This window comes from Punica granatum, chromosome 3, assembly GCF_007655135.1.
Source record: "Punica granatum isolate Tunisia-2019 chromosome 3, ASM765513v2, whole genome shotgun sequence".
In the NCBI taxonomy this organism is placed as follows: domain Eukaryota; kingdom Viridiplantae; phylum Streptophyta; class Magnoliopsida; order Myrtales; family Lythraceae; genus Punica; species Punica granatum.
The window spans coordinates 35,123,177-35,146,193 of NC_045129.1; the positions used below are offsets into that span (position 1 = coordinate 35,123,177).

Here is a 23,017-nt window from a genome sequence, read left to right on the forward strand (position 1 = left end):
CATGACCTACAACATAATTTATTACCAAGCTCCAGACTTTCGGCATGGCCTACAACCTAATTTATGACCAAACTCCACCCCCTATTCTATTCTTGTGCAAAAATTGCACCGAAGTTAAGGGAGTCTCGATCGTGAAAGTAGATGGAGAAAGTGCAACCCAAGATAAAAAAAAAAGATAATCGGCCATGTTGTCATGTGATTGTAGCGTGGATTGTGCATATCGGGGACATATTATATCTCACTAATAATTTGAAGAATGATATATTATATTACTAATAATTTGAAGAATATAGTCCGGAGCCCGTGTTACCAGCAAGATAGGGGACCATTAATATCTTTGGGTAAAAATTAAAATTACAATATGTCTTCTATTGTCTGAGGCTAATCCGACGTCGGCTTGGCAATTGGCACTAAGAGCAAGATGCTTCTACATCCAACTCGCATAAATCCTCCAAGGGCAACTTTCAGCATGTACACCTTCCATCTTTTTCTCAGAACTCCTCTTCCACTTGATAGCATACTACTGGATAGCTTGTTTAAACTGCAACCTGCTCTCAAACCTCATACCCACCTAGAAATTGACATTTATGTGGTCACAATTAGGGTCATAAGTTGTGCACTTAAACCTTTTCCCAGGACCTTCATCCTCATTTGCTTCATCCTCACTTCCTTCTGGAGTCTCCCCTTCATCATTAGAATCCCCATAATCACTGACAACTTCTTGGATTTCAGTCTAGAAAAGCAAGTAAAACAGAAAACACAGAAAAAGGAGCAAAACAGATCATATGAATAAAGAAAATAACAAGAGCACGGTTGCATAATATATCATCAAATACATACCAAATGCAAAATAGAAAAGTAAGAAAAAAATAGATCGGATACAAAAACAAATAGCACTAGCACAGATGCAGACAGAAAAATAGCAATAACACAAATTGGTCGTTTGACTTGATTTGGAGGATTAGGGATCTGAAGTGGCAGCCACATGTGCAGCTCGTAGGTCCATTATCCTCCACGACAGCAATGTGACAGAAAAGGTAACGACACTATGACAGTGTACCATATTCAAGACATAATGAAAACATTGGTATTTTTTATGTAAAAATTAAAAATTCGTGTCAAAACTGAGACAAAAATGAAACTTTTTTTTGGGTATAATTTACCCAATTATGGTATAGTATGAAAAATTGACCGATTCATGGGCGAACCGATTCAACAACTACCAAAGATACATAATCCAACTACCCCAACCTTACATAGAGTAAGATATAGATTTCGATATTGTTTAGCCCTTTTGAGATCTTCAATCTTTTCCTGCTGGAGCCCACCAACCGCGAAGTTTCACGCTAAAAACACTGTGACTCTTGTCTCACCCCCCCCCCCCAAAAGAAGAGGTATATTAATTGTAACACACTTGTGCACGTTATGTTCGATTTTATTAAAATCATATGAAGCGTTAATATTGATGCGGGAAAAATATATGGGTTGGAATCCACTCCTTATCACGAAGGATCTCGAGTCCTCTTTTGAGTCCGATCACCACTTCGTAACCTGCAACAAGGGCTTTTCGGACTAGTGCTTGAGACCCCTCTCTGATGATCAAGTTAGGGGTGTATCAGTAAAGCCAGAGTTTAGGTTTACCTTTCGGTTTCCTTTTATAGAGAAATGGAGAGAATGAGTGTCAAATGGGGTGGAGCGGGCCTCGATAATGGGCCGAGTAGGCTTTGATAATGGGCTTACAAACCTTCTTGGGCCTTTATTTATCTACCCGAGGTTCCTATAAAATTACGGGTCGAATACCATGTTGGTCGAAGATTACCTCCACATCAGATATAAAAACTAATATAATTATAGTAAACCAGTCAATCCACTCCATTTTGCGCTTTGTGTCTATTCCCGACGAGGGTTTGATGAGGAATGACTATTCAATATGCCCATGCAATAAAAATGGAATATTTCAGCATCCATGCTTAATAGGAGACCCGATCTGAAATTTCTATTCCAGATAGGTGCTCCCCTAAATTAGGGAATTGATATTTTCCGTACGAAATGCATTGGAAAGAGAACCCGGACTCATGCGAACCAAACATATCCTTTTTTTTTAACACCCTCCTCTCTCCATTTTTTTTTCGGTACATACTTTGATATTCAGAAATTCAATGGGGTCTGACTAATCCAGTCGGGAGATCGAGTATTAAAGGTTATTCTCCTTCCTAACAAGTGCATTTCCCGGGATTAGAACTTGTGTTCTCTTCCTTACGAGAGTGAGCTGCTTACCACTTAACCAACACTTTTATTAGTCTTCTCTCCATACTTTGATCTTGTGTAATTTAATTTATTTCGGCTTTCGCCCCATTTCATTGAAAAGAAAAGAAAAGAAAGAAAATTAGATTTCTGCTATTCATATTGCCAAAATCACATATATACTCGTTTGGATTTGAGTATCGAGGATATCATGCGCTCTGTTTCCTCCTCCTTCTTCTTCTTTTTTTCTTTTGGATCGGTTTAAGTATTTCGACGCTTATTTTCCTTGAATAAAATATCGTATTTGAAAAAAATTTATGCTGGAAAAGTTCTATCATTCATAGACTATATATGTCGAGCCGATTCAAATTAAATTAGTCAGAGTCATTAAATTGTATGACATCATAGTACATTAAAAAAAAATGCAGTGTGGATATGTAACAGATCCATCCACCAGCAGGGTTGGAAAGCAATGACAATACCGAACTCCCGTGGCATCAAGTGGAGGCGTCTGGCACGGCCCACGCCATATTTTATAATCGGGCTCCAGACGATCGGCATGGTCTACAACATAATTTATGACCGAGCTCCAGACTTTCGGCATGGCCTACAACCTAATTTATGACCAAACTCCACCCCCTGTTCTATTCTTGTGCAAAAATTGCACCGAAGTTAAGGGAGTCTCGATCGTGAAAGTAGATGGAGAAAGTGCAACCCAAGATAAAAAAAAAGATAATCGGCCATGTTGTCATGTGATTGTAGCGTGGATTGTGCATATCGGGGACATATTATATCTCACTAATAATTTGAAGAATGATATATTATATTACTAATAATTTGAAGAATATAGTCCGGAGCCCGTGTTACCAGCAAGATAGGGGACCATTAATATCTTTGGGTAAAAATTAAAATTACAATATGTCTTCTATTGTCTGAAGCTAATCCGACGTCGGCTTGGCAATTGGCACTAAGAGCAAGATGCTCCTAGGATTGGTGATGGTGTTTGTAAAAAATTGTATTCGCGGAAAACCATACCATTCTTAGCACCGCATAACCGCCTCAAATGGTTATGGTGCAGATATATTTTTTAATTTCAAAAACCGCCACAGTGCAGGGCGGATATGATTTTAATGAAAAAATCGCAAATAAAACTACACCGCAATATTTATATTTTTATACATGTATATTAGGCTAATTTTTCAACAAATTATCCAAATCCAACCCTAATCCACCTTGATTTCTTAATTTATCTATTAATAAACTAATAAAATTATAAAGATATAATACTAATCTAAGGATAATCTTTATTTATAAGTTTTAATTTAATTTATTTCTTTAATTATTATGCTTTTAAATTTTAGTTTAACTTAATTTTGCGGTGCAGTGCAGATAATTGCGATTTTTTGGCGATGAGGATATGGCTTTCAATTTTCAAAATCGCGACCGATGTGATGTGAATAGGATGCACGGTTTTATATTGTGGCGCCGTTTTCTTGTGGTATCCGCACCTAATGCTCCTCGGGGGATTGAATCCTGAACTGCAATAAATTCGCCTACCTGATACACAATTTGCCTATATCATGTACCACCACTCATGATTTAATTTCCTTTAATATTATGAAGTGGGACCTCCATCATAAATCGTAACAAAATAAATATAACACATTATCGGAATTTTTACTTAAAATGACCTATAATTTGTCAGTTTTGTCAAATCTATCATATGTTTTTTTTGTCAAAACTATCACATGGTTTACTTTTTACATCAAATCTATCTCGGCGTTATCTTTTTCGTCGACATCTAACGGTCGTGCTGAAGTGGTACGTGGAGAGATAGTCGGTCACACTTGCCACGTAGGTGTCACGTTAGCATGACCGTTAGATGTCGACGGAAAAGATAACGTCGGGATATATTTGATGCAAAAAGTAAATCATGTGATAGATTTGACCAAAAAAAGAGCATATGATAGATTTGACAAAACGAACAAATCATGAGTCATTGTAGATAAATACCCAATAATTATCTATCTATCTATAGTATTTATTTAAAGAAGAATAGTATAACTATCACTCATGAAAACATAAAAAATAAATATAATGAAATTATTCAATTACCAATTTAAAAAAGTAATCACCTATTAAAAAGAAACTAATTTTCTCTCACTTCACACAATTTCTTTTATTTTATGTTTTTTCACAACTCTCTCGCATTAAATTTTTTTCCTCTTTCTCCTCTCTTATAATTTAAACACATCTGTCAAATCACTTTTATTATTTTTTCCTAATTTTTTGAATTATTTGTAAGGAAATTGATATATATAAATTCATGTATAGCGTGAATAACAAAATTAATTTATGCAACATTTCACTTATATGTTGAAGATTTTCAATATGAAATTATTTTTTTATCTTGCTTGTAATGCGATTTGTGCTCTAGGAATATATAAAAGTTGAGATACAATGAGAAGGCATCGCATTAACCTTTAACAGCTCGGCCACAATGATCATAATTATATTTACATTTACGTCTTCAATTCGTGGCTCTTTGAATGTTCGATCATAACCCCCATAATTGTTAATTATTTATGAAAAATATAACAAATTTCTTGATTCTCGAATATGTACTAAAATATTCATAAAAAAGGAAGAAATTTTCGGATTGCGACTAACAATGTGCAAAGAAAGAATAAATTAATTTTTATTAATTATATATAATAATTTATTAAAGTCCTCGTATGGTCCCTTCGAATCTCACGACACAACAGCGAGCGAAATTTCACCGTAGTTTATTCCCCCACGCTTTTCCAATACTGCCACGTCAGCACTGGGAACCGGACCAACAGCAACTACTGCCTTCGTCACACGCACTTGGTACATATTTGTTGCCGCCTCTGCTCTGCTCTCTCTCGCAGTCTTACTCTTCTTGCCGATCCCATCCCAGTCCCAATCCCGGCGCGTGCTGCTCGTCGGTGATCCGACAGGAGAAAGATGGCGCTGCCGTTCCTGAGACCAGGCGACGCGCCGGCTTTCAAGCTGCTGGCCGCGCTCGCCGCCATGTTCGGCCTCATGGCTGTGCTCGTCCACTCCATCCTCTTCATGCGGTTCATTCAGCCGCTCGGTATGGACGCCCCGCCAGATCGGTTCTCCGAGGCAAGGGCTGTCGAGCACGTCCGTGTTCTGGCCCACGACATCAGCAGTCGGCAGGTGAGTCTACGTCTGTGGTCGGTCAGTACTTCCACTGGACGTAGTAAGTTGATTAGCTCGATGATTGCGTTGTTTGATTCTTCCTAGGTTTGATTTTTGACTGCTTTTGATTGTTGGATTGTTTTGTGGCAATGATGTTTTTTTTTTTGCCCTTTTGAATTAAGAAAACCGAAAAGTTGAGACATTCGAGTGCTTTCATGCCCAAAATTGGAAAAAAGGGAAGAGAGAAAAGTACTTGGCTGTCCAGAGTCGGCAGACATCATCAATGCATGAATTATTATTAACATCTTTTATTGTTTCTTCTTCAATTACCATATATGTTAGTCTCGGTTCTTGTTGTAGGAGGGAAGTCCAGGCTTAAGAGAAGCTGCTAGATATATTAAGGCACAGTTGGAGACATTTAAGGAGCAAGCTGGACCGAACATAACGTATGTTTTGTTTTATGTTCGTGTAGTTCTTCATATCTCCACTTTCATAACAATTGACTTGATATGAGTATGATTTTCTTGTCTCAAATACATTATGATTTAATGTCTACCCATTAACAGAATTGAGATCGAGGAGCCCAGTGTTGCTGGATCTTTCAACATGATGTTTTTAGGCCATAGCATATCGCTTGGGTATAGGAACCACACTAATGTTGTCATGAGGTAATTTTTCTTCTTCCTGCCTATATCTAACTTTTCAAGTTGCAGATGATCCAAATGCGTTTAATGTATTTTGCTCTCACCGTGCTTCCTGGCAAATGCTACTTCCGACTGATTTTCTTCTAATGACAGGATATCATCTGCTGATTCACAGGATAGTGATCCATCAGTGTTGATCAATGGGCATTTTGATAGCCCACTCGGTTCCCCAGGTGCTGGTGATTGCGGTTCATGCGTTGGTGCGTACAGATATAGCTTGCTAAATTTTGAGTAGCTTGTAAACTCGAGTTTTCTGGTATTTCATGCCAGTATCTTTCTTTTGTAGCATCAATGCTGGAATTAGCAAGACTTCTTGTCAACTCTGGCTGGGTTCCTCCTCGACCTATCATTTTTCTATTTAATGGCGCTGAGGAACTATTTATGTTGGTGAGTGGATACTAGAAGCTCTTTGGCTCTCTAACATGCTCCCTGTAGGCTTGTAGTGCGCTGTGGCTTTTAGGGGGTATATGCTTGTATACTAAATAGATTACATCAGAATTCAGATAACGATGACTAGAAGTTACCAGGTTGAGGGGTCTTTTAGATATCACACCTACCAGAAAATTTCCCTCATCTATGACTCTATTATTGGCCCGTATAACTTTTTATCTGGTGGGACTAGGCCATGGAGATGCTAATAGGTTCTTGGATGACAGAGTTGATATGGGTCTATGTGGAACGAATATGTTCAAATGTCGTATGTCATGGCTATAATGCGTGCCACAATTCAGGCTAAACAGGTGATTTGCATAATCTTTTGCAGGGTGCACATGGTTTCATGACGACTAGTAAATGGCGTGATTTTATAGGAGCCGTTATAAATGTGGAAGCATCTGGAACTGGAGGTCCTGGTGAGTTGAAATGGAGCACTTATATCATTTGAATTTCTCAAGTTCAGCTGTCTATACATACTTCTTGACCACCTAACAATGCAAGTTAATCTGATTTTTCCTTTGAATGTCATGAGAGACAATCAGATTTTCCACATGCTCTCTAGAGAATGTTTGTGCCCATTTGCTTTTCTGGTTCCACTGCAATTTTTTTACGCTTTTTTTTTTAAAAATTGATGAACTCGACAGATTTAGTCTGTCAATCTGGACCTGGTTCTTGGCCTTCTCGTGTTTATGCTGAATCAGCTGTGTATCCCATGGCACATAGTGCAGCTCAGGTACATTTTCCGCCCCGCTGCCCTTTTATTCTGGAATTTTCAGTAGAGGTCATTTTGGTTCCTGCTTTGTTCATTATTCCCTATTTTTCCTGGTTATTTACATTTGCTATTTCCCCCACCAGCGATGCATTCAACTTTTTAATCATATATTTGTCATGTCCAGGATGTTTTTCCCGTCATTCCTGGAGATACAGATTATAGAATATTCTCCCAAGACTATGGCAACGTTCCTGGCTTGGATATTATCTTTCTCCTCGGTGGTTATTTTTACCATACCTCCTACGATACAGTGGACAGATTATTGTATGCTGTTGCTATTTTGGTACTGGTTTGAATATATGTTTACACATTTTGATCACGTCATTTCCCCTCATGAACATGCTCTTTATTAAACCAGACCTGGAAGTATCCAAGCACGTGGAGAGAATTTGTTCAGCTTATTGAAGGCATTCACAAATTCTTCATCACTAAAAACTGCATACGAGAGAGAGTCTATTGCAGCTACTGCCGGTAAACACGAGGACGATAGAGCTGTCTTCTTTGATTATTTATCATGGATTTTGGTATGTCGATGGCCATTTGTATCTTATAAGATTTATCACTGTGAGTACTGTCACAGATAATGATCTTATAATTCTTTCTTGTTTACTGTGAACCCTTCAGATATTTTATCCAAGAAGTGTAGCTGATTTACTCCACTGTGTTCCCATAGCCATCTTCCTTCTCATGCCATTGATCTTAAGTTTATCGAATAGCGGGTCACGCTCATGTTTTGCAATATCCCTTGATTTTATGAAAGGTAAATGGATATTCCTCGATTAGTAGGGGAATCATTTCACTGTAGTCTTCTCATAGATATTCATATGTAGCAATGTACAAATTTTTTATTTTTTATTCTTTTATTTTTTATTTTTGGAATTGTAGGGATAATTCTTCATGCTGTTGGGATAATACTGGCGGTTCTTTGTCCTGTCTTTTTCTCAATACTAAGACTACTATTCTCTAGTCATGCAATGAACTGGTAATGTTCTTATATTTTGACAACTCGATTTAATTGAATAGTCATTTGCGGCATTGGTATCTGGGCAGTATCATCCATCAAAGTTCTAGTTAAAAAGCTTTCTTGCCGCTGTTGCCTATGTTTGAGGATTCCCAACAATCAACCCTGTTAATCTGTTGCAATCATATTTAACTCTTAGCTGTTAATTTAGCGCCTGAATGTGGGAAAAATTCCAGAGACACGTACTGAGATGTCTGGTACAAGAATTGCTTTTGCTCTCGAATTATAACAGGCCTTGTATTATATTGGTGGAGCGTGATGCAGGTTTGCTCATCCATTCTTGGCTTTCGCCATGTTTGTTCCCTGCTCTCTTCTTGGTCTGTTGATTCCGAGAATGATTTGGCGCCAGTTTCCTCTCTCTCAAGATAATTCGGTTGCCAAGATTTCTAAAGAGGTATGAAGAACTTGCCAATCAAAAACCCTTTGTAGTAGCTAGATATATGCATCTAATATTAATAGAGGCTGAGTACATGTTAAATCTGAATGGCTGATGGGTTTAAAGTATTAAATGTGCTGAGATGCATATCTGGAGGCTAGACAAGACAGTGTCCCAGTGGTCATGAATGCTAGTGCTACTCAATACTTAATAACAGCCACTAATGACTTGATTTTACTGTATTTTTTCAGGTGCTCGCTGATGAATCGAGATTTTGGGGAGCGTTTGGTTGTTATGCTATTCTAACCCTGGTATACAATCAAATCTGAACATTATTCCTATTGCAGAATAAATATTTCGATTGATGGTCATGAAATTCAGAAGTGTGGTGACTGGTGCCTTTTAAATACTAGAATTTCCTGAAATTGATCTTTTTACTGTAGGCTTATTTTTGTGCTGGCTTGAGCGGCGGTTTCTTAACTTTTTCTCTGTCAGCTTCCATGCTTCTTGCATGGATATCCTTCTGCCTAGTGGTCAAGTCTAGTTGTTGTCAATCATTGAGGTGATGTATACTCTTCCTAACTTTTTCTCCCCATAAGAGGCTGAGTAATATATATATATTATATTTGGATTAAAGAACACTCAGTGTAGGATTGGTGGTGTGACATACGATATGTTATTTAGAGGGCATAGTATCTTGCTTAATTGATCTCCTATTCACTTTGCTCAGTACCTGTGTGTTTTACTTTTTATAAAATCACCCCCATCACGAGAGTGGGATGTGTGCTATGTTGATTACTAACTTGAATTCCAATACAACTTTGGATCACTGGGTGAATCCAATCACCTGCTTTTAATCAGTTTCATCCTCTCATACTTGTAGCAGAGCCATCTATTGACTGATTGGTTTTGAATCATCTGACTCACATGCATTGATGCAATCAATTCCTTCTAGCCTGTGTCTTGTATGGAGTTGTGGAAATTGAGTGCCAATCGGAGTATAGTCTCCGAGTTATTTTAATTTGTTGAAAAGAGATTATTGTGCAAAGACTTATGTCAAGCTCTTAATGGGATCATTCTTTGGTTAACTTTATTCGTTTCAATTCATGGCATTTATGTTGGTGGTTTTGAAGCAACTTTTCTTTTTCAGGTCAACCATAATTTACGTGATACCTTTACTTCCTTGCTTGACATATGCTGTCTATTTTGGTGGGCTTCTCATCCAGTTTTTAATTGAGAAGATGGGTATGATGGGATCAGTTCCTTCTCCCTATGGTTAGTTATTGCATCTCATTTATGATGTTACTATTTGTTGACTTCTCCTGTAAGTGCATTGTCACAACCCCAGTTTTCTGCTTTTCCCTGTGAAATGAAATGCATCAGATGTCATGCTGGATTGCGGACATTTACATTTCTCTCTGAAGAAGTGATGAGTAGGAATTTAAGCTGTTCATTGTTTGCTTGCAGGGTTTTTTATTCCTGATATCATAGTGTCAGCAGTAATTGGCGTTGCTACCGGGTGGTGCATGGGCCCTTTGATCCCCATTTATGGCTGTTGGTTAGCGAAATCTTCCATCTTAAAGCTCTTGCTACATCTCACTGTGATTGCCATGGCTCTGTCATCTCAGTTCTTCCCGTACAGCAAAGATGCCCCCAAGAGAGTTGTTCTACAGAATACATACTTGACTCACGGTAAAGACATTCTAAGTTTTGAAGTATAATTTTAAGAGAGAAATTATCGAAGAAAAATCTTAATCTGAAATCTTATGCTAGTACCTTGGGTTGAATTTTGAACTTAGTTATGTCTACAGATGCATTTGAAACTTTGACTTCTGGGTCTTGTAGGTTCTAATCGGGTAGTGGAAGCCCGTTATGATTTTTCCGTAGTGGATTCCAATGCTTTGCCATATCTATTCAAGTACGCACCTGAAGTAGCCAGAGAATTGGATGTTGGGTCGGACTTTTCACTTGAAGCAGCTGATCCATCTCCCCGGCAGACTTTTATGGTATTGAATTTATGTGCAATGTTTTGAAAGATTGAAGTTATTTTTGTTGTCATATATATCATTTAGTTGAATTCAGTTGATGTGTGTAATATCTCTCTAATTGTTCTTTACATGCAGGCGCTTTTTCCAGTATCATTTATGTTCTCAGGAAGCTTAAAGTTCTCTGCAAGAAGTGACGAAATTATGAAACACTACCAGCATCTGCCCCATCTGTCCGCTTCCAAGCCGCAGGCTATTGGGAAAGAATCTCGTAGGGTCTACGTGGAACTTTCCTTGGGGTGAGTTCTATTCTACTTGGCCAACTGGTCCCAGTTTTTAAGTCATTTGAAGACCAGATCGGACATGATTGAGATGGTTGAAGCTTTAAAACTGATGTTTCATACCTCCGATTTAGTCTTTTTGATCTGTAAATGCACTATCAATGATAGTTGATAAAAGTGTATTTCTGACAAAGCATTTCTCTGATATCCTAGTACTATTTCTTGAATTTGGGACTTGTCTGTTTTTCCCCATTAAGTCGCGACCTTCATAGCAAAGGTTGAATCTGGTTTTAGGAGGGAACATGCCACCACTGCTGAAAGGATATTGATGCATTAATGAAGATGTAAATTATATTTTTTAAGTAAAGCTTCATAGTTTCATAATTCGAATCAGCTATTAGACGAAGGCGGAGGGGTGTGACTCAGTTACTTTATTTCTATTCTAGCTCTTTGGAGGAGGTATGGGTTGCAGTTCTTAATGTCACCGGTCCTTTGTCTGGCTGGTCTTTTGCGGACCAAGCTCTTCCAGGTGACAACTACATAATTTGCTTCTGATTTTGCTACTGATACCGACAACTCTCGTATTTTTTCGGTGTGGTTGATATGGTTTATATTCACGGTATTACAGTTCCCGAAACAGCCGATGGTGGCCCACCTTCATATATTTGTAGACTAAGCGGCTCAAGTTCGGAAAATTGGACCTTCTGGTTAGAGGTAACAATCAAGTTGCCTGCCTCGCTTCTTCTACAAGGAAATGCATTTACCTTCTCAATGTGATGATGTCGTGATATCTGATCTGATACTCGATGGTAACATACCGTGATAATCGGTGATTAGTCTTGTCCACTATCGCGATATATTGCAGACTTACAGTATCATCCTGATGTGAAAATAGATCTCATCTTCCTCCTTTCCTTGAAAGTCACTGTTGCCTTTTGCCGTTGAAGTGTCACGACGGAATCAGGCTTTCTGAATCAAGAGTTGGTTTTCTGTAAATTTGCAGGCTAGTAGCTTGGAAGATTTAAGGGTGGATGTGGCCGTGTTGGACCAATACATGGTCGGTGCAGCCAAGAAGCTGAAGGGCCTTTTCCCCGACTGGGTTGATGTCACTGCATATTCCAGCTTTATGTCCAGCTACACTTTCTAGTTTCTCTTCAGACTATAGCAACTTTAATTGGCTTCTTGCAGTCACCTATATATTTCAATTTTGTCAGGGATGATTAACAACAATTGACAAAGTTGCTTATTTCTCAATGCTGTCTTTCCTCCTTTGTGCATGATACTCGTGCTCGTCTATATCCATCGGATAATCGAAAATCGTATCCCAAGTGTCCTGAATCTGTGTCAAAGGAAACATAGCCTTGTCTAAAAGTTTACGCTCAATGAGATGCAGAAAACTCGGTGATCTTCCTTTGTGCTGAACAAATTCTCGATTACGTGTGATGCGCACTGCAATGATCAGTTTAATTGTTGGGAAAAGTACAAAATTTTCTGATTACTTTTGTTAGGGACGATTAGCCCCATGTATACTCTATTAGTCATAAGGGATTACAATGTTAATTTTTTTTTCATTTGTAGTCATCAATCTTTAGTCTTTTAATCATTTTGGTTCTACATCTTTTTTTTTATCATTTCTATCCTCAACTTTTTATTTTTTTCATTTTAGTCCTAAAAAGAAAATCGAAAAGGAATAGATAGGGAACTCTGACTCGGAGTCTTTGGTCGATTCGGGGATGGGGGCTGCCAATCAATGATCCCGACCCCTCCATCGAGGTCTCCGGTATCCACGGAGGACGTCGGCTCGGAGTCCTCGGTCGATTTGGGGGTTGGGGCTATCAATCACCAACCCCTGACCCTTTTACCGAGGTCGCCGATACCCACAGAGGACGCTAGTGACCTCGGTGGAGGGGTTGGGGCCGCCAATGGACGGCCCCAGCCTACAAATTGATGATGAATTCCAAGTCGGAGTCTCTAGTTGATTCGGGGATTGGGGTCGCCAATCGGCGACCTCGACCCCTCCACCGTGGTCACCGGTACCCACGGAGGATGCCGATGATCTTGGTGGAAGGGTTAGGTCGCCGATTGGCGGCCCCAACTCCTCATTCCCTTTCGTTTTTTTTTTTCTATGAATAAAATGAAAAAAAAGAGTTGAGTATAGAAAAATGATTCAAGACAAAAATGAAAAAAAAATTAACGTCGTATACCCCTCATGGCTAACGGAATATACCATAGGGGAGCTAATTGTCCCTAACAAAAGTACATAGTGTAATTTGTCTCGATCCCAAATCACAAAGAGGTTTTGTATTTTTTCCTTAATTGTTTACCACTTATTCACTGATTAGAAAACAAAGCGACTGTGTGCGTTCGGGTAAGACTGAGATAGATTAGTTTACAGTTATAAGAACCGAAGTTAAATTATTTTTAACATGTGCCAAGTAAAATTATAGTATGCATTTTCTTGTAGCTTGTAGCTCAATCAAATAAATAGTAAAGGCATTACCAAACTTGGGCCGAAAAAGAACAAGCGAAAATATGGGCCTATTGAGGCCCGTCATCCTCTTTCGAGCTAGGGTTTTCACTTTCTTCTGCGGTCTCCTATATAAACTGCGCCTCAAGCATTTCATCATCTGCTCAGCCGAAGGATACGCACCGAAGCAAAACCCTACAGCGTCGAGGCAGCCGATACGACAACCATGGTATTACCTTGAACAGCTCAACTCCTCCAGCTTCTCCTCCATTTCTTCGTCCTTGTTTGCTCTGCAAATATAACTATCAATGGACTGAAAGTCTCGATTTTTCTTTTGATGTGCCCAGGTGAAGTACTCCAGAGAGCCCGACAACCCCACCAAGTGTAAGTTCCCGTCTCCATCTCCTCGCCAGTACTGTCTCTTCTATATGCCTATGGACGTAGTATCGATGTTTTCTTGACTTTGAATTCTTGTTTCATTGCTGCTCTGGCTCATCTTAGTTGCGATCTCTTGTTTCTGTTGCATTCTGCAGCTTGCAAGGCTCGGGGCTCAGACCTGAGGGTTCACTTCAAGGTATGTTAACGTCTCGAGCTCGAATCAGCTTACGTATGTTGCTTGTAGGTTGTTGGTAGCATTTGAATGCCATCCGTAGGGGCTTTCTGCTGAGCTCATATTGATCTGTTGATGATTGCATCGCCTGATGAAAAAAGCAGGGATCTGTTGCCGTCTCGTGAATAGGTCTCTCGTAAACGTCAGGGAAATCGTGTGCACTGTTATTGGGTGAACCTCTGTTAGATTTCTGTGGCTGAAGGTTCAAAAAATGGTGTAACATTCCAATATCTATGCTTATCATCGAGTTTGGGTTCAAATGATGTCGAGTCGAATCATGGAGAGTAGTATTATGAGACCTTGTTAGGACCCATGCTTTAAGAATGTGCTTTTGAAATTTTGGAATTTCCTTATCATGCCCAGCTACCTGAAGAAAAAAGCAGGGCCGCATTGCCTTTTGTGGATGTAGCTCTCGTATACTTCAGGGAAATAGATTTCATCGTTATTGGGTGAACCTCTGTACTAAATGGTGACTGAAGGTTCAGTAAATGATGGCACACTCTGTAACTTGATAAGTCGAAGCATCCTTAAGCACGATCGACAAAGTTTCGGTTTTATGGCTTGTACTGACAGGCCTTTGTTATGCTGTTTGCTTCACAGAACACAAGGGAAACTGCATTTGCCATCAGGAAGTTGCCTTTGGTGAAGGCCAAGAGGTATCTCGAGGATGTCTTGGCTCACAAGCAGGCCATCCCCTTCCGAAGATTCTGCCGTGGTGTTGGGAGAACTGCACAGGCCAAGAACAGGCACTCTAATGGACAAGGTCGTTGGCCAGTGAAATCTGCCCGATTTATTCTGGATCTGCTGAAGAATGCTGAGAGCAATGCCGAAGTATGTTTCTTACATTTTTCCTATTATTGCACGAAGTTACTTTGCCTAGTGCCTTCAGCTTACTAGCATCAATCTCTACAATGGTGATCATCAGGTTAAGGGTTTGGATATCGATGCCCTGTACATCTCTCACGTACAAGTGAACCAGGCCCAGAAGCAAAGGCGCCGAACATACCGTGCTCACGGAAGAATTAACCGTGAGTCCTTTAATTCTCAATGATGTCACAGAGGAATTTTTATTGCCAAGTGTCTGACCCTTTACTTCTTACCCTCTTCTTAAATAGCTTACATGTCTTCTCCTTGCCACATCGAGTTAATTTTGTCCGAGAAGGAAGAGCCCGTCAAGAAGGAGGTAAGTCATTTGATGTGCATCACCCTAAGCCTTTCTGGTTATTTTATGGGACCTCTTTGAGGCATAGGTTTGATCTCTTCGCATTCTTATCTTTTTGCAGCCGGAGACTCAGCTGGCAACTGGAAAATCAACGAGGCATTAATCGGTTGAGCTTTTTTTGTTTCTTTTTGTTTCGGGGGACCGCTCTGGTTTTGGTTGCTCTCTTTGCCTTATTTTAGAGAGTTCTGTTGGGTTTTGATATAGAATGTACTTTTGTTATTCAGATAATGTTATGAACAGTGAGATGAGATTGTCGTATTTCGGTAATGACAGTAGCCGACTTCTTACCTTTTCGGCAGTCTCTTTTGTTAATGTCTTTCTTCTGTCTTCTGCTTGTCTCGGCGATCAACACATGAGACAGGTTCCTTGTAGGGACCTATAGTCTTAACCGAGTTCTCTTGAATCAAATCGTGTATGCTCAGGGTGATCATAGAGTTTTCTGAGCTTTCACGAAAGCTGTTATGAGGGTTGGATCATTCAAATACCACAACGGCAAGAATGTTTTCTTCTAGGCCCTTGTTCTTTGGTACTTCCCATTTCTTTTTGAACCTCGATTTTTCTCCCTCGAATTCTGGCGTTGTCACAGAGGTCAGTAGTTGTCGATGTCCATGCCCCCCCCCCCCCCCCCCCCAAATCCCTTTCCTCTCCTATTTACCTCTTCATTTTTGCGTTCACTCTCTCTCTCGTATCGCCAACGACGGTGGCTCAACAGTGGCCACCATTGACATCCTAGCAACGTCGGAGTGGTGATCCAAGGTGAAGGGAGCAGGTTATAGGGTGAGGTTGATGCTCGACCACCCCACCTCACCTGGCCTTTCCTTTCTTTAAAACAAATATATATATATATATATATATATCCTTTTTTTTTGTAGAAATTTTTTTTCCTGTCCTTCTTTCCCTTGTTAGAAAAAAAAAGTTATCTTTTTATTTTTTACTTTTAAATTTTTGCCCCTCGCAATACTCAGAACTTGAGAGTTGAGAGGGCAAAATGTCCTAAAAATTGTAGTGGTAAAAAGCATCATAGGGCACGCTTGGTCAATGGGTCAAATTTGATTAGCTTTTAAAAATTGTCTAAAAATGCATATATTTTTTTTCATGTTAAAAATCGACAGACCTACTAAAGTAGCTCACCTATTTGATGAAAGGAGGGCATGTGGATAGGCACGTTGTATCATCAAATTTGAATGTTAGATTTTATACGAAAATGAAATGTCATGAATTTTTATATCATCGTTCAAGTACATGTACATGCCAAATTTGACATGTTGGCTAAAGATTGCGTTATATGATGCAATATAACCATTCATATAACCAAAATTTATGGAGGGGTAAATGTTGCTAGCCCAATTGTTCACTGGGGAAAAGGTGTTTTCCCCCTTTTTCTTTTTCCCTACTTTGCTCCCGTCCTTTTTAATTTACTGAATTTATTTTTATCGGTTAAAAAAAATCCTTTTTTCAGGTTTTTTTTTTCCCTAATATTGTCGTTTGACTCAAAACTCTTCCTCCAGTTTTCAGACAGCGTCTGCCGTCTTCATCCTTCTCTTCCCCTCTTCTTCGTCGATCTGCCCGCTTCAGCACAAAGGTAATCTCCTCTCCTCTCTCTCATGGCCGCCTTCAAATTACTTCTGGTTTCCTGGTTCTGCTTATCGATTCCATCCCCTTGCCTTAATTTCTTGATCTTCGCGTGTCGCCGTGATCTGCGTCAACGCGATTCGCTGTTGAGATGCCCAATGGGAAATCGGAGTGAAGGAATCCTGTCCCGTTCTCTCGGATTTGCTCAAAAAATTCAGGGGAAAAAAAAAAGGGGATAGCCGGACTGATCTAGGGTTTAGGTGCCTCTAGCTCTGCCTCCTCTCTCGATTGCAATTGTAAAACATGAATCTTGTCGAGTCGCTATTGGTAATGATACCGGTTTAGATCATCAATGTTGATGAAGCCGAATTCAATTTTGAGCTGAACGAGCGATTGAATTGTTCATGTTGATGTGTTTGATAGTTTTTCTCAGTCCGCATGTTTAATTTGCCAATTCTTGTGCTGCAGATCGGAAAATGGATTGGCAAGGGCAAAAGCTGGCGGAGCAGCTGATGCAGATATTGCTCGTGGCCTTTGCTGTGGGGGCATTTGCGACGGGTTACGTGATGGGCTCGTTTCAGATGATGATGTTGATCTATGCCGCGGGAGTGGTGTTGACTACAGTGGTAACTGTCCCGAACTGGCCCTTCTTTAACCGCCACCCCCTCAATTGGTTGGACCCGAGCGAGGCCGAGAAGCATCCCAAGCCCCAGGTTCAGCAGCAAACCCCCTCGAGTTCCAAGAAGAAATCCTCTGGAAAGAAGTAGGTTGGGATGTTTCAGTAATGACCTTAGACTTGACAGAGGATCTAGTTCACGTCGTACGAATGGTGGTATGACTGGATTTTGGTGTACTTTGCATGAGCTAGATTTTAAATTTACTTGGATGGTGAGTAAAAGGAATTTTCTTGCATTCTAATTGCCATTAGATTGCTTCTGTGACACGACTGCCCGTGAATGAGGAAGGCTCATGCTTTCCTTTGATGATGTGTTGCAAGATCTGGCGTCCTTTAGCAAATGATGTGTAGCGAAGGATCCTTCCAATTGTTGAAGCTGTCAGATTTATCGTAGAGGAGATATGTGGCTGAAAATAAGGTCCAAACGTCAAGGACTTAGTTAGAATGCTAAATAGGTTTAGGTTGACATTCCCAATTCTCTGCACATGTTGTGATTGTCTGCATTAGAGAATTGATAGTTTAGCTTGTAATTCAGGTTTTTCTCATCATTTGTGAGCTTTAATTTCTAGAGGAAGTTGTGGGTGTCATTTGCTTGAGTGTCTGAACCATAACCACGAGTGCTTATAGAGACATTTGTTAGGGTCGCTTCTTTCATCTCATCTATGTCTAGAGTTCAGACATTGGAAGAACAGGTGCAACTTCCATATTGTGTCCCTCTGGTACAAAGATTGGGTATTTGAGAAAAGGATATATAGATTTGTAGGATGAAGAGCGGGTGTTTCTCTTAGACGGTTTATGATGGTTACTAACAATAGAAAGTGGACCGGTATAAGTAATGTGTTGGAATTGATATTACATGGATAACTGAAGTAGCTTGCAATTTTTGGTCTTGATTCAAGTCCATATCTCATGCCTGTTCCAGGGATCACACGAGTAATCCTTGGTCTTTTAAGTTATAAACAGCAGAGCAGATTCTCTTGATGGTAGTGGGCCAAAACCATCTTCTTCTTCTTCTTCGTTGTCTTGGGATCGATTTATTGTTGGATTCTTTACCTGACTTGCGGAAGCATTCAGAAGTACTTGCCTGTTTTTAAATGATTTATTATCCTTTTGCAGATTTCTTATGTTCAGTTGATTTTTACATGTTTTGGGTGTCAAAGCAGGAAAGTAGCATGTAGCTCGAACAGTGCAGCTTCCCTGCCACTTATGGCTCTGAAGCCGACGATGACAATGAATTTGAAACCTTCATATGCTTATGTTTCTGCCAGTTGTGATTTGGATTCAGATCATTCTGCGGGTAGTCAAAAGAGGGTGACGGTAGAAAGGTTTATTAGTGCCCGTCAATTTTATCACGAGGGCAGGATTTTTTCGATTGACAATCGGATAATCCTTAGGGCTATGTATGTTTGATTGTTGGATTACTCATAGGAATAGAGGTAAAATGGTGGGATCCTATAAGATTACAATAATCATAATCAAGTGTTTGGAGCTATAGTATTACAATAATTATAATCGAATGTTTGTAGTATGCTGAGGTTTAGGATTAGTATATTAATGTTAAATGACCAATATATTCCTTGAAATATGAATTTTATGTTTTAAAAATGAAAGCAAACTCTCGAAGATTGAAATATATAGAAAAGAAAAGGCCCAAAAAAAAAAAAACGAAGCTGAAGAACGCAAAAGAGGAAAACGGAGGGAGGAGCAGTGGTGGTGGCCCATGCTGGCCACCACCTCCCCTACGATGTCGCCGACAACCTCGCCCCGGCGGTGGTAGCCAGCGTTGGGTTACCACCACATGAAGTATGGTGACATTGCTAAGGAAGAGAGGGAGAGGAATTTGGGATGGTGTTGGTCGGACATCAGGCACCACCACCTTGGTTACCACCACATGAAGTATGGTGACATTGCTAAGGAAGAGAGGGAGAGGAATTTGGGATGGTGTTGGTCGGACATCAGGCACCACCACCTTGATTGTCTCTTTGTCTCTCTTTAGATTTTCCCGAAATTACAGGAGCTGGTGGTCCGACGTTGGACATCACTGCCCAGTGAGCTCGCTGACGATTATGCCCAGGTGGTGTTGGTCGGCATGGGTCCGCCACCGCTGCTCTCTTTGATATTAAGTTGTAGTTCCATTAAATGGCATCTTTAAAAAATTTGAAGACAGAAGAGGGTATTTTCGTCCTTACATATAATTTATAATTTCAATCTCAATTATCCCCCATTAAAGGGATAATTGCAGAATCACCCTTTCTTACCTTATATCATCGCAAACCCAATCATAATGTGTCTAAACTTAACGTGAGAATTTTCAAAATTCTATCATATATTTTATCCAACCGTAAAACATGGCCTAGATATTGATTATGAGGGTGAATCCACATTCAATTGATTAGGGTCAATTGACCTCACCTTTTTTTGTGATTTAATAAAAACATTCGTATTTATAATTATTTTCTTTATTTTTCTTAGTATTTTGAATCACTTGAGTAATTAGGGAAAATTTGTCATTTTGACCACACTTTTTCTCTTATTCTCTTCTAAATACTAAAAAAAGTATGTGTATATATATATATATATATAAATACAAATGCTCTCAGCTGTCTCTTGAGATATGAATTCACGTTATTTCTTTCTTTTAATTCTGCCTCACTCTTTTACAAAAGAAAAAAAAAGTTTCGTGGAACCTTAAAGCTTTTCTTTTTCAAAGTTCGTATTTCTATTTTGTTTCTTTTAATTCAACTTTTTTTTCCTTGAAGTCTCAAAATTCATATTTCTATTTTGTTTCTTTTAAATCGAGTTTTATAATTTCAATTTCACTTTTTTTTTGTTATCTATCATAAATTTATAATTTCTTTCATTTCTTTTATTACAGCTAGGCACTTCATCTTTTTTATGAATAAGCGCTCCATTTTATAAAATAGTTCGCATCAAATGACGCTTATTATTTATCTATTTGGACGTCATCATGCAATCTTTTATGTAACTATTCTAGTGCATGCAACTGTAGTTGCACGGTGAGATTATAAAATATTGACAATATGGAAAAGGAGATGATTTATGAACAAAAAAATTCAAAATATGGAAAAATACAAAATAATTGAACTTTTCTCTATTTTTAGCAATATTTCTAACTATTTAATACGATTTTGGTTTTTACTATAAAAGCAGTTATTATTTCGATTTTTACTACATTATATGTTTGTTTTTCAGTCGTAAGAATATAATGATAGAAAATAAAATGACGCATAAGTCTTATCGGTGGAGATTGAATTCAATTTTTTTTCTAAGTCCCATTCCCTTACTATATTATATGTTAAATAATATAAAATTATATATTACTTTGGTGATATACATTGCTACACCCTACTGACCCTCGGCTCCTGGATCGCATAATAACGGGGAAAAGCTTGTAGTAGATGCAACTGCCTGGAAGACCGCAAGCATTCGATTTGTTCGAATTGGATATTTTCGACTTCATTTAAATTACCTTAGGCTTAGGTCGATTAATCTATCTCTCCTCTACGACATTTACATGGTTGAGGATGTGTCCCTCGACATTAATTTTTTCTTTAAAATTTTATTAGGAGAAAAATCTCTCGGTAATTATTTTTTAATTTTTTTCGAGGGAAAAATTCCTCGGTAATCCCTCAGTAAATTTTCCGAGGGATTGCCGAGGGAATTTAACCAAGGGATGCGATCTCTTGATAATTTCCTCAGTAATCCCGGTATTTTTAGTAGTGTATTATGTATATGTATATATCTCGAAGGTGTGGAGTAGAGATATAGAAATAGATTGCCCCCTAGAATCTCCGACCTAAGAAGCCTTCCAAGGGGCAGATCTTATTATTAGAAAATGGCTGTTTTGTTTAGGTTACGTATGCCAATTATAATCATATATAGCCGCATGAGGGCTTGTGACTTATATAAAATAAATACATATTTATAATATTTTAAATTTGTCAAATGTGTTTCGTTTCGTTTTGTTTTTATTCAAAGATGGTTCGGTGGCAACTCTCTTATCAGTGTTGATCCCTTCACAATAGGAAATGATGTTATTAAATTCTTCTACGGTCAACGATGCTTCCTTATAATAATTTAATTATTCTTCAACTAATGACAGTTATACGGTCTAAGAGAAAAACGGGGTCTCATTAGTTTTATGATGCGGAAAATGCCCTCAATTTGATTGGCCAAAAAGTACGTAAAAGACGGCGAGTTTTTGCTTTTGTTCATGAAAGGGAGCAATCGAGTACGATGTTATATTAGTCTGTCTGTGATTATATTAAAAAAGAGAAAAAAAAGAAAGAGAAATTAAGAAAAAGTCACCTATAATATTTTTACAATCATGGTAGTAATAATCATGATGATTTTTTTTCCCAATCATAATAGAATCTTCAAACGAGGTTTATTATAATGCTGTTCACATTTTATGGTCAATCCTATGATCCCGTCAAATTCGTTTATTTTACTCATCTAGTCATCGATCATGTCCAATCAAACCCCTCAATATTTGAGGGGCCAAAAAGGAAAGTCGGAGGACTAAACATTTATAAAAAAATTTCTTATATAGTATTTCTTTGTAACAACGGAATGAGAAAAAATCAATAACATATACTTTTTGGAAAAAGTATAAAAACCTTCATTGTGATTTGAGTTCGGGACAAATTGGACCCTGTGATTTTTTAAAAGACAACTAACACTACATAATTTACTATGTAAGACATAAGGGATCTTCCCGTTAGTTTTTTTAATCACTTTTAGTCCTCAAACTTTTGTTTTTATCATTATTACTGAAAAACTTTTCACTTTTTGCAATTTGATCCTAAAATTCAAAAAAGAAAGAGGAAGGGGCCAGGGCCGGGGCAGCTGGTCGGCGACCCTAACCCCACCACCGAGGTCGCCGACACCCACAAAAGATGTCGGAAACCTCAAGGATGGTGTTGGGCTTGCTGATTGGTGGCCCTAGCCACCGAATCGACCGACATCTTAAACTCGAGATCCCGATCGATTTGGGAGCTGGGACAACCAATCGGCGGCCCCGACCTCACCTCCATGGTCACCGGTATCATTTGTGGTTGCAAGCGCCTCGGTGGTGGGGTCAGGATCGTCAACCGATGGGCCCTACCCCAGCCCCTTTTCCTTTTTCGTTTTTTTCTTCGAATTTTAGGATTAAATTGCAAAAAGTTAAAAGTTTGAAGGTAATAATGGCAAAAAGTAAAGTTTGAGGACCAAAATTAATGAAAAAACTAACGGTGATGTCCCTCATGTCTCATGAAGTAAACTTCAGAGTGTTAGTTGTCTCTCGAAAAGTCACATAGTCCAATTTATTCTAAATTCAAATCACAATGAAAGTTTTTGTACTTTTTCATATTTTTTTCCTTACAAATTCACGATGCAATGAGTCCGGTGACTATGTGCTTACATGCTCATATGTTCGTCAGTTACAATCCATTTTCCACATTC

At 38.8% G+C, this 23,017-nt stretch overlaps 3 protein-coding genes and 2 non-coding genes across 6 annotated transcripts; all 5 read left to right on the forward strand.

Annotated features, from left to right (window-relative positions):
• The first annotated feature begins 5,107 nt into the window (after positions 1-5,107).
• On the forward strand, positions 5,108-12,281 carry LOC116200169 (endoplasmic reticulum metallopeptidase 1). 2 transcript variants are annotated; one of them, XM_031530906.1, is made up of 21 exons: positions 5,108-5,448; positions 5,791-5,876; positions 5,997-6,098; positions 6,228-6,334; positions 6,421-6,521; positions 6,898-6,985; positions 7,214-7,302; positions 7,466-7,605; positions 7,700-7,865; positions 7,966-8,101; positions 8,227-8,323; positions 8,627-8,756; positions 8,990-9,049; positions 9,182-9,300; positions 9,889-10,013; positions 10,206-10,430; positions 10,584-10,744; positions 10,862-11,022; positions 11,451-11,533; positions 11,633-11,718; positions 12,008-12,281. In XM_031530906.1, exons 1-21 carry the CDS (start codon positions 5,233-5,235, stop codon positions 12,149-12,151), a joined length of 2,622 nt encoding a protein of 873 aa, XP_031386766.1. In that variant the 5' UTR covers positions 5,108-5,232; the 3' UTR covers positions 12,152-12,281. The 2 variants fall into 2 exon arrangements, with proteins under 2 accessions (XP_031386766.1, XP_031386767.1); XM_031530907.1 differs by lacking the exon at positions 5,108-5,448 and having other exon boundaries at positions 5,860-5,876; positions 6,250-6,334.
• Positions 12,282-13,575: 1,294 nt separating this feature from the next.
• On the forward strand, positions 13,576-15,615 carry LOC116200870 (60S ribosomal protein L17-2). Its single transcript, XM_031531818.1, has 7 exons — positions 13,576-13,700; positions 13,819-13,855; positions 14,005-14,045; positions 14,682-14,912; positions 15,007-15,109; positions 15,197-15,264; positions 15,365-15,615. The coding sequence occupies exons 1-7, from the start codon at positions 13,698-13,700 to the stop codon at positions 15,404-15,406; spliced, it is 525 nt and encodes a 174-aa protein (XP_031387678.1). The 5' UTR covers positions 13,576-13,697; the 3' UTR covers positions 15,407-15,615.
• LOC116202137 lies at positions 14,176-14,306 on the forward strand. Its single transcript, XR_004156015.1, has one exon. It is a non-coding gene; the product is annotated as a small nucleolar RNA snoR74 (small nucleolar RNA).
• On the forward strand, positions 14,455-14,583 carry LOC116202136. The gene has a single exon (XR_004156014.1). It is a non-coding gene; the product is annotated as a small nucleolar RNA snoR74 (small nucleolar RNA).
• A 1,196-nt stretch (positions 15,616-16,811) lies between the features above and the next one.
• Positions 16,812-17,818, forward strand: LOC116200871 (probable signal peptidase complex subunit 1). Its single transcript, XM_031531819.1, has 2 exons — positions 16,812-16,885; positions 17,344-17,818. Exon 2 carries the CDS (start codon positions 17,352-17,354, stop codon positions 17,640-17,642), a length of 291 nt encoding a protein of 96 aa, XP_031387679.1. The 5' UTR covers positions 16,812-16,885; positions 17,344-17,351; the 3' UTR covers positions 17,643-17,818.
• Positions 17,819-23,017: the final 5,199 nt, after the last annotated feature.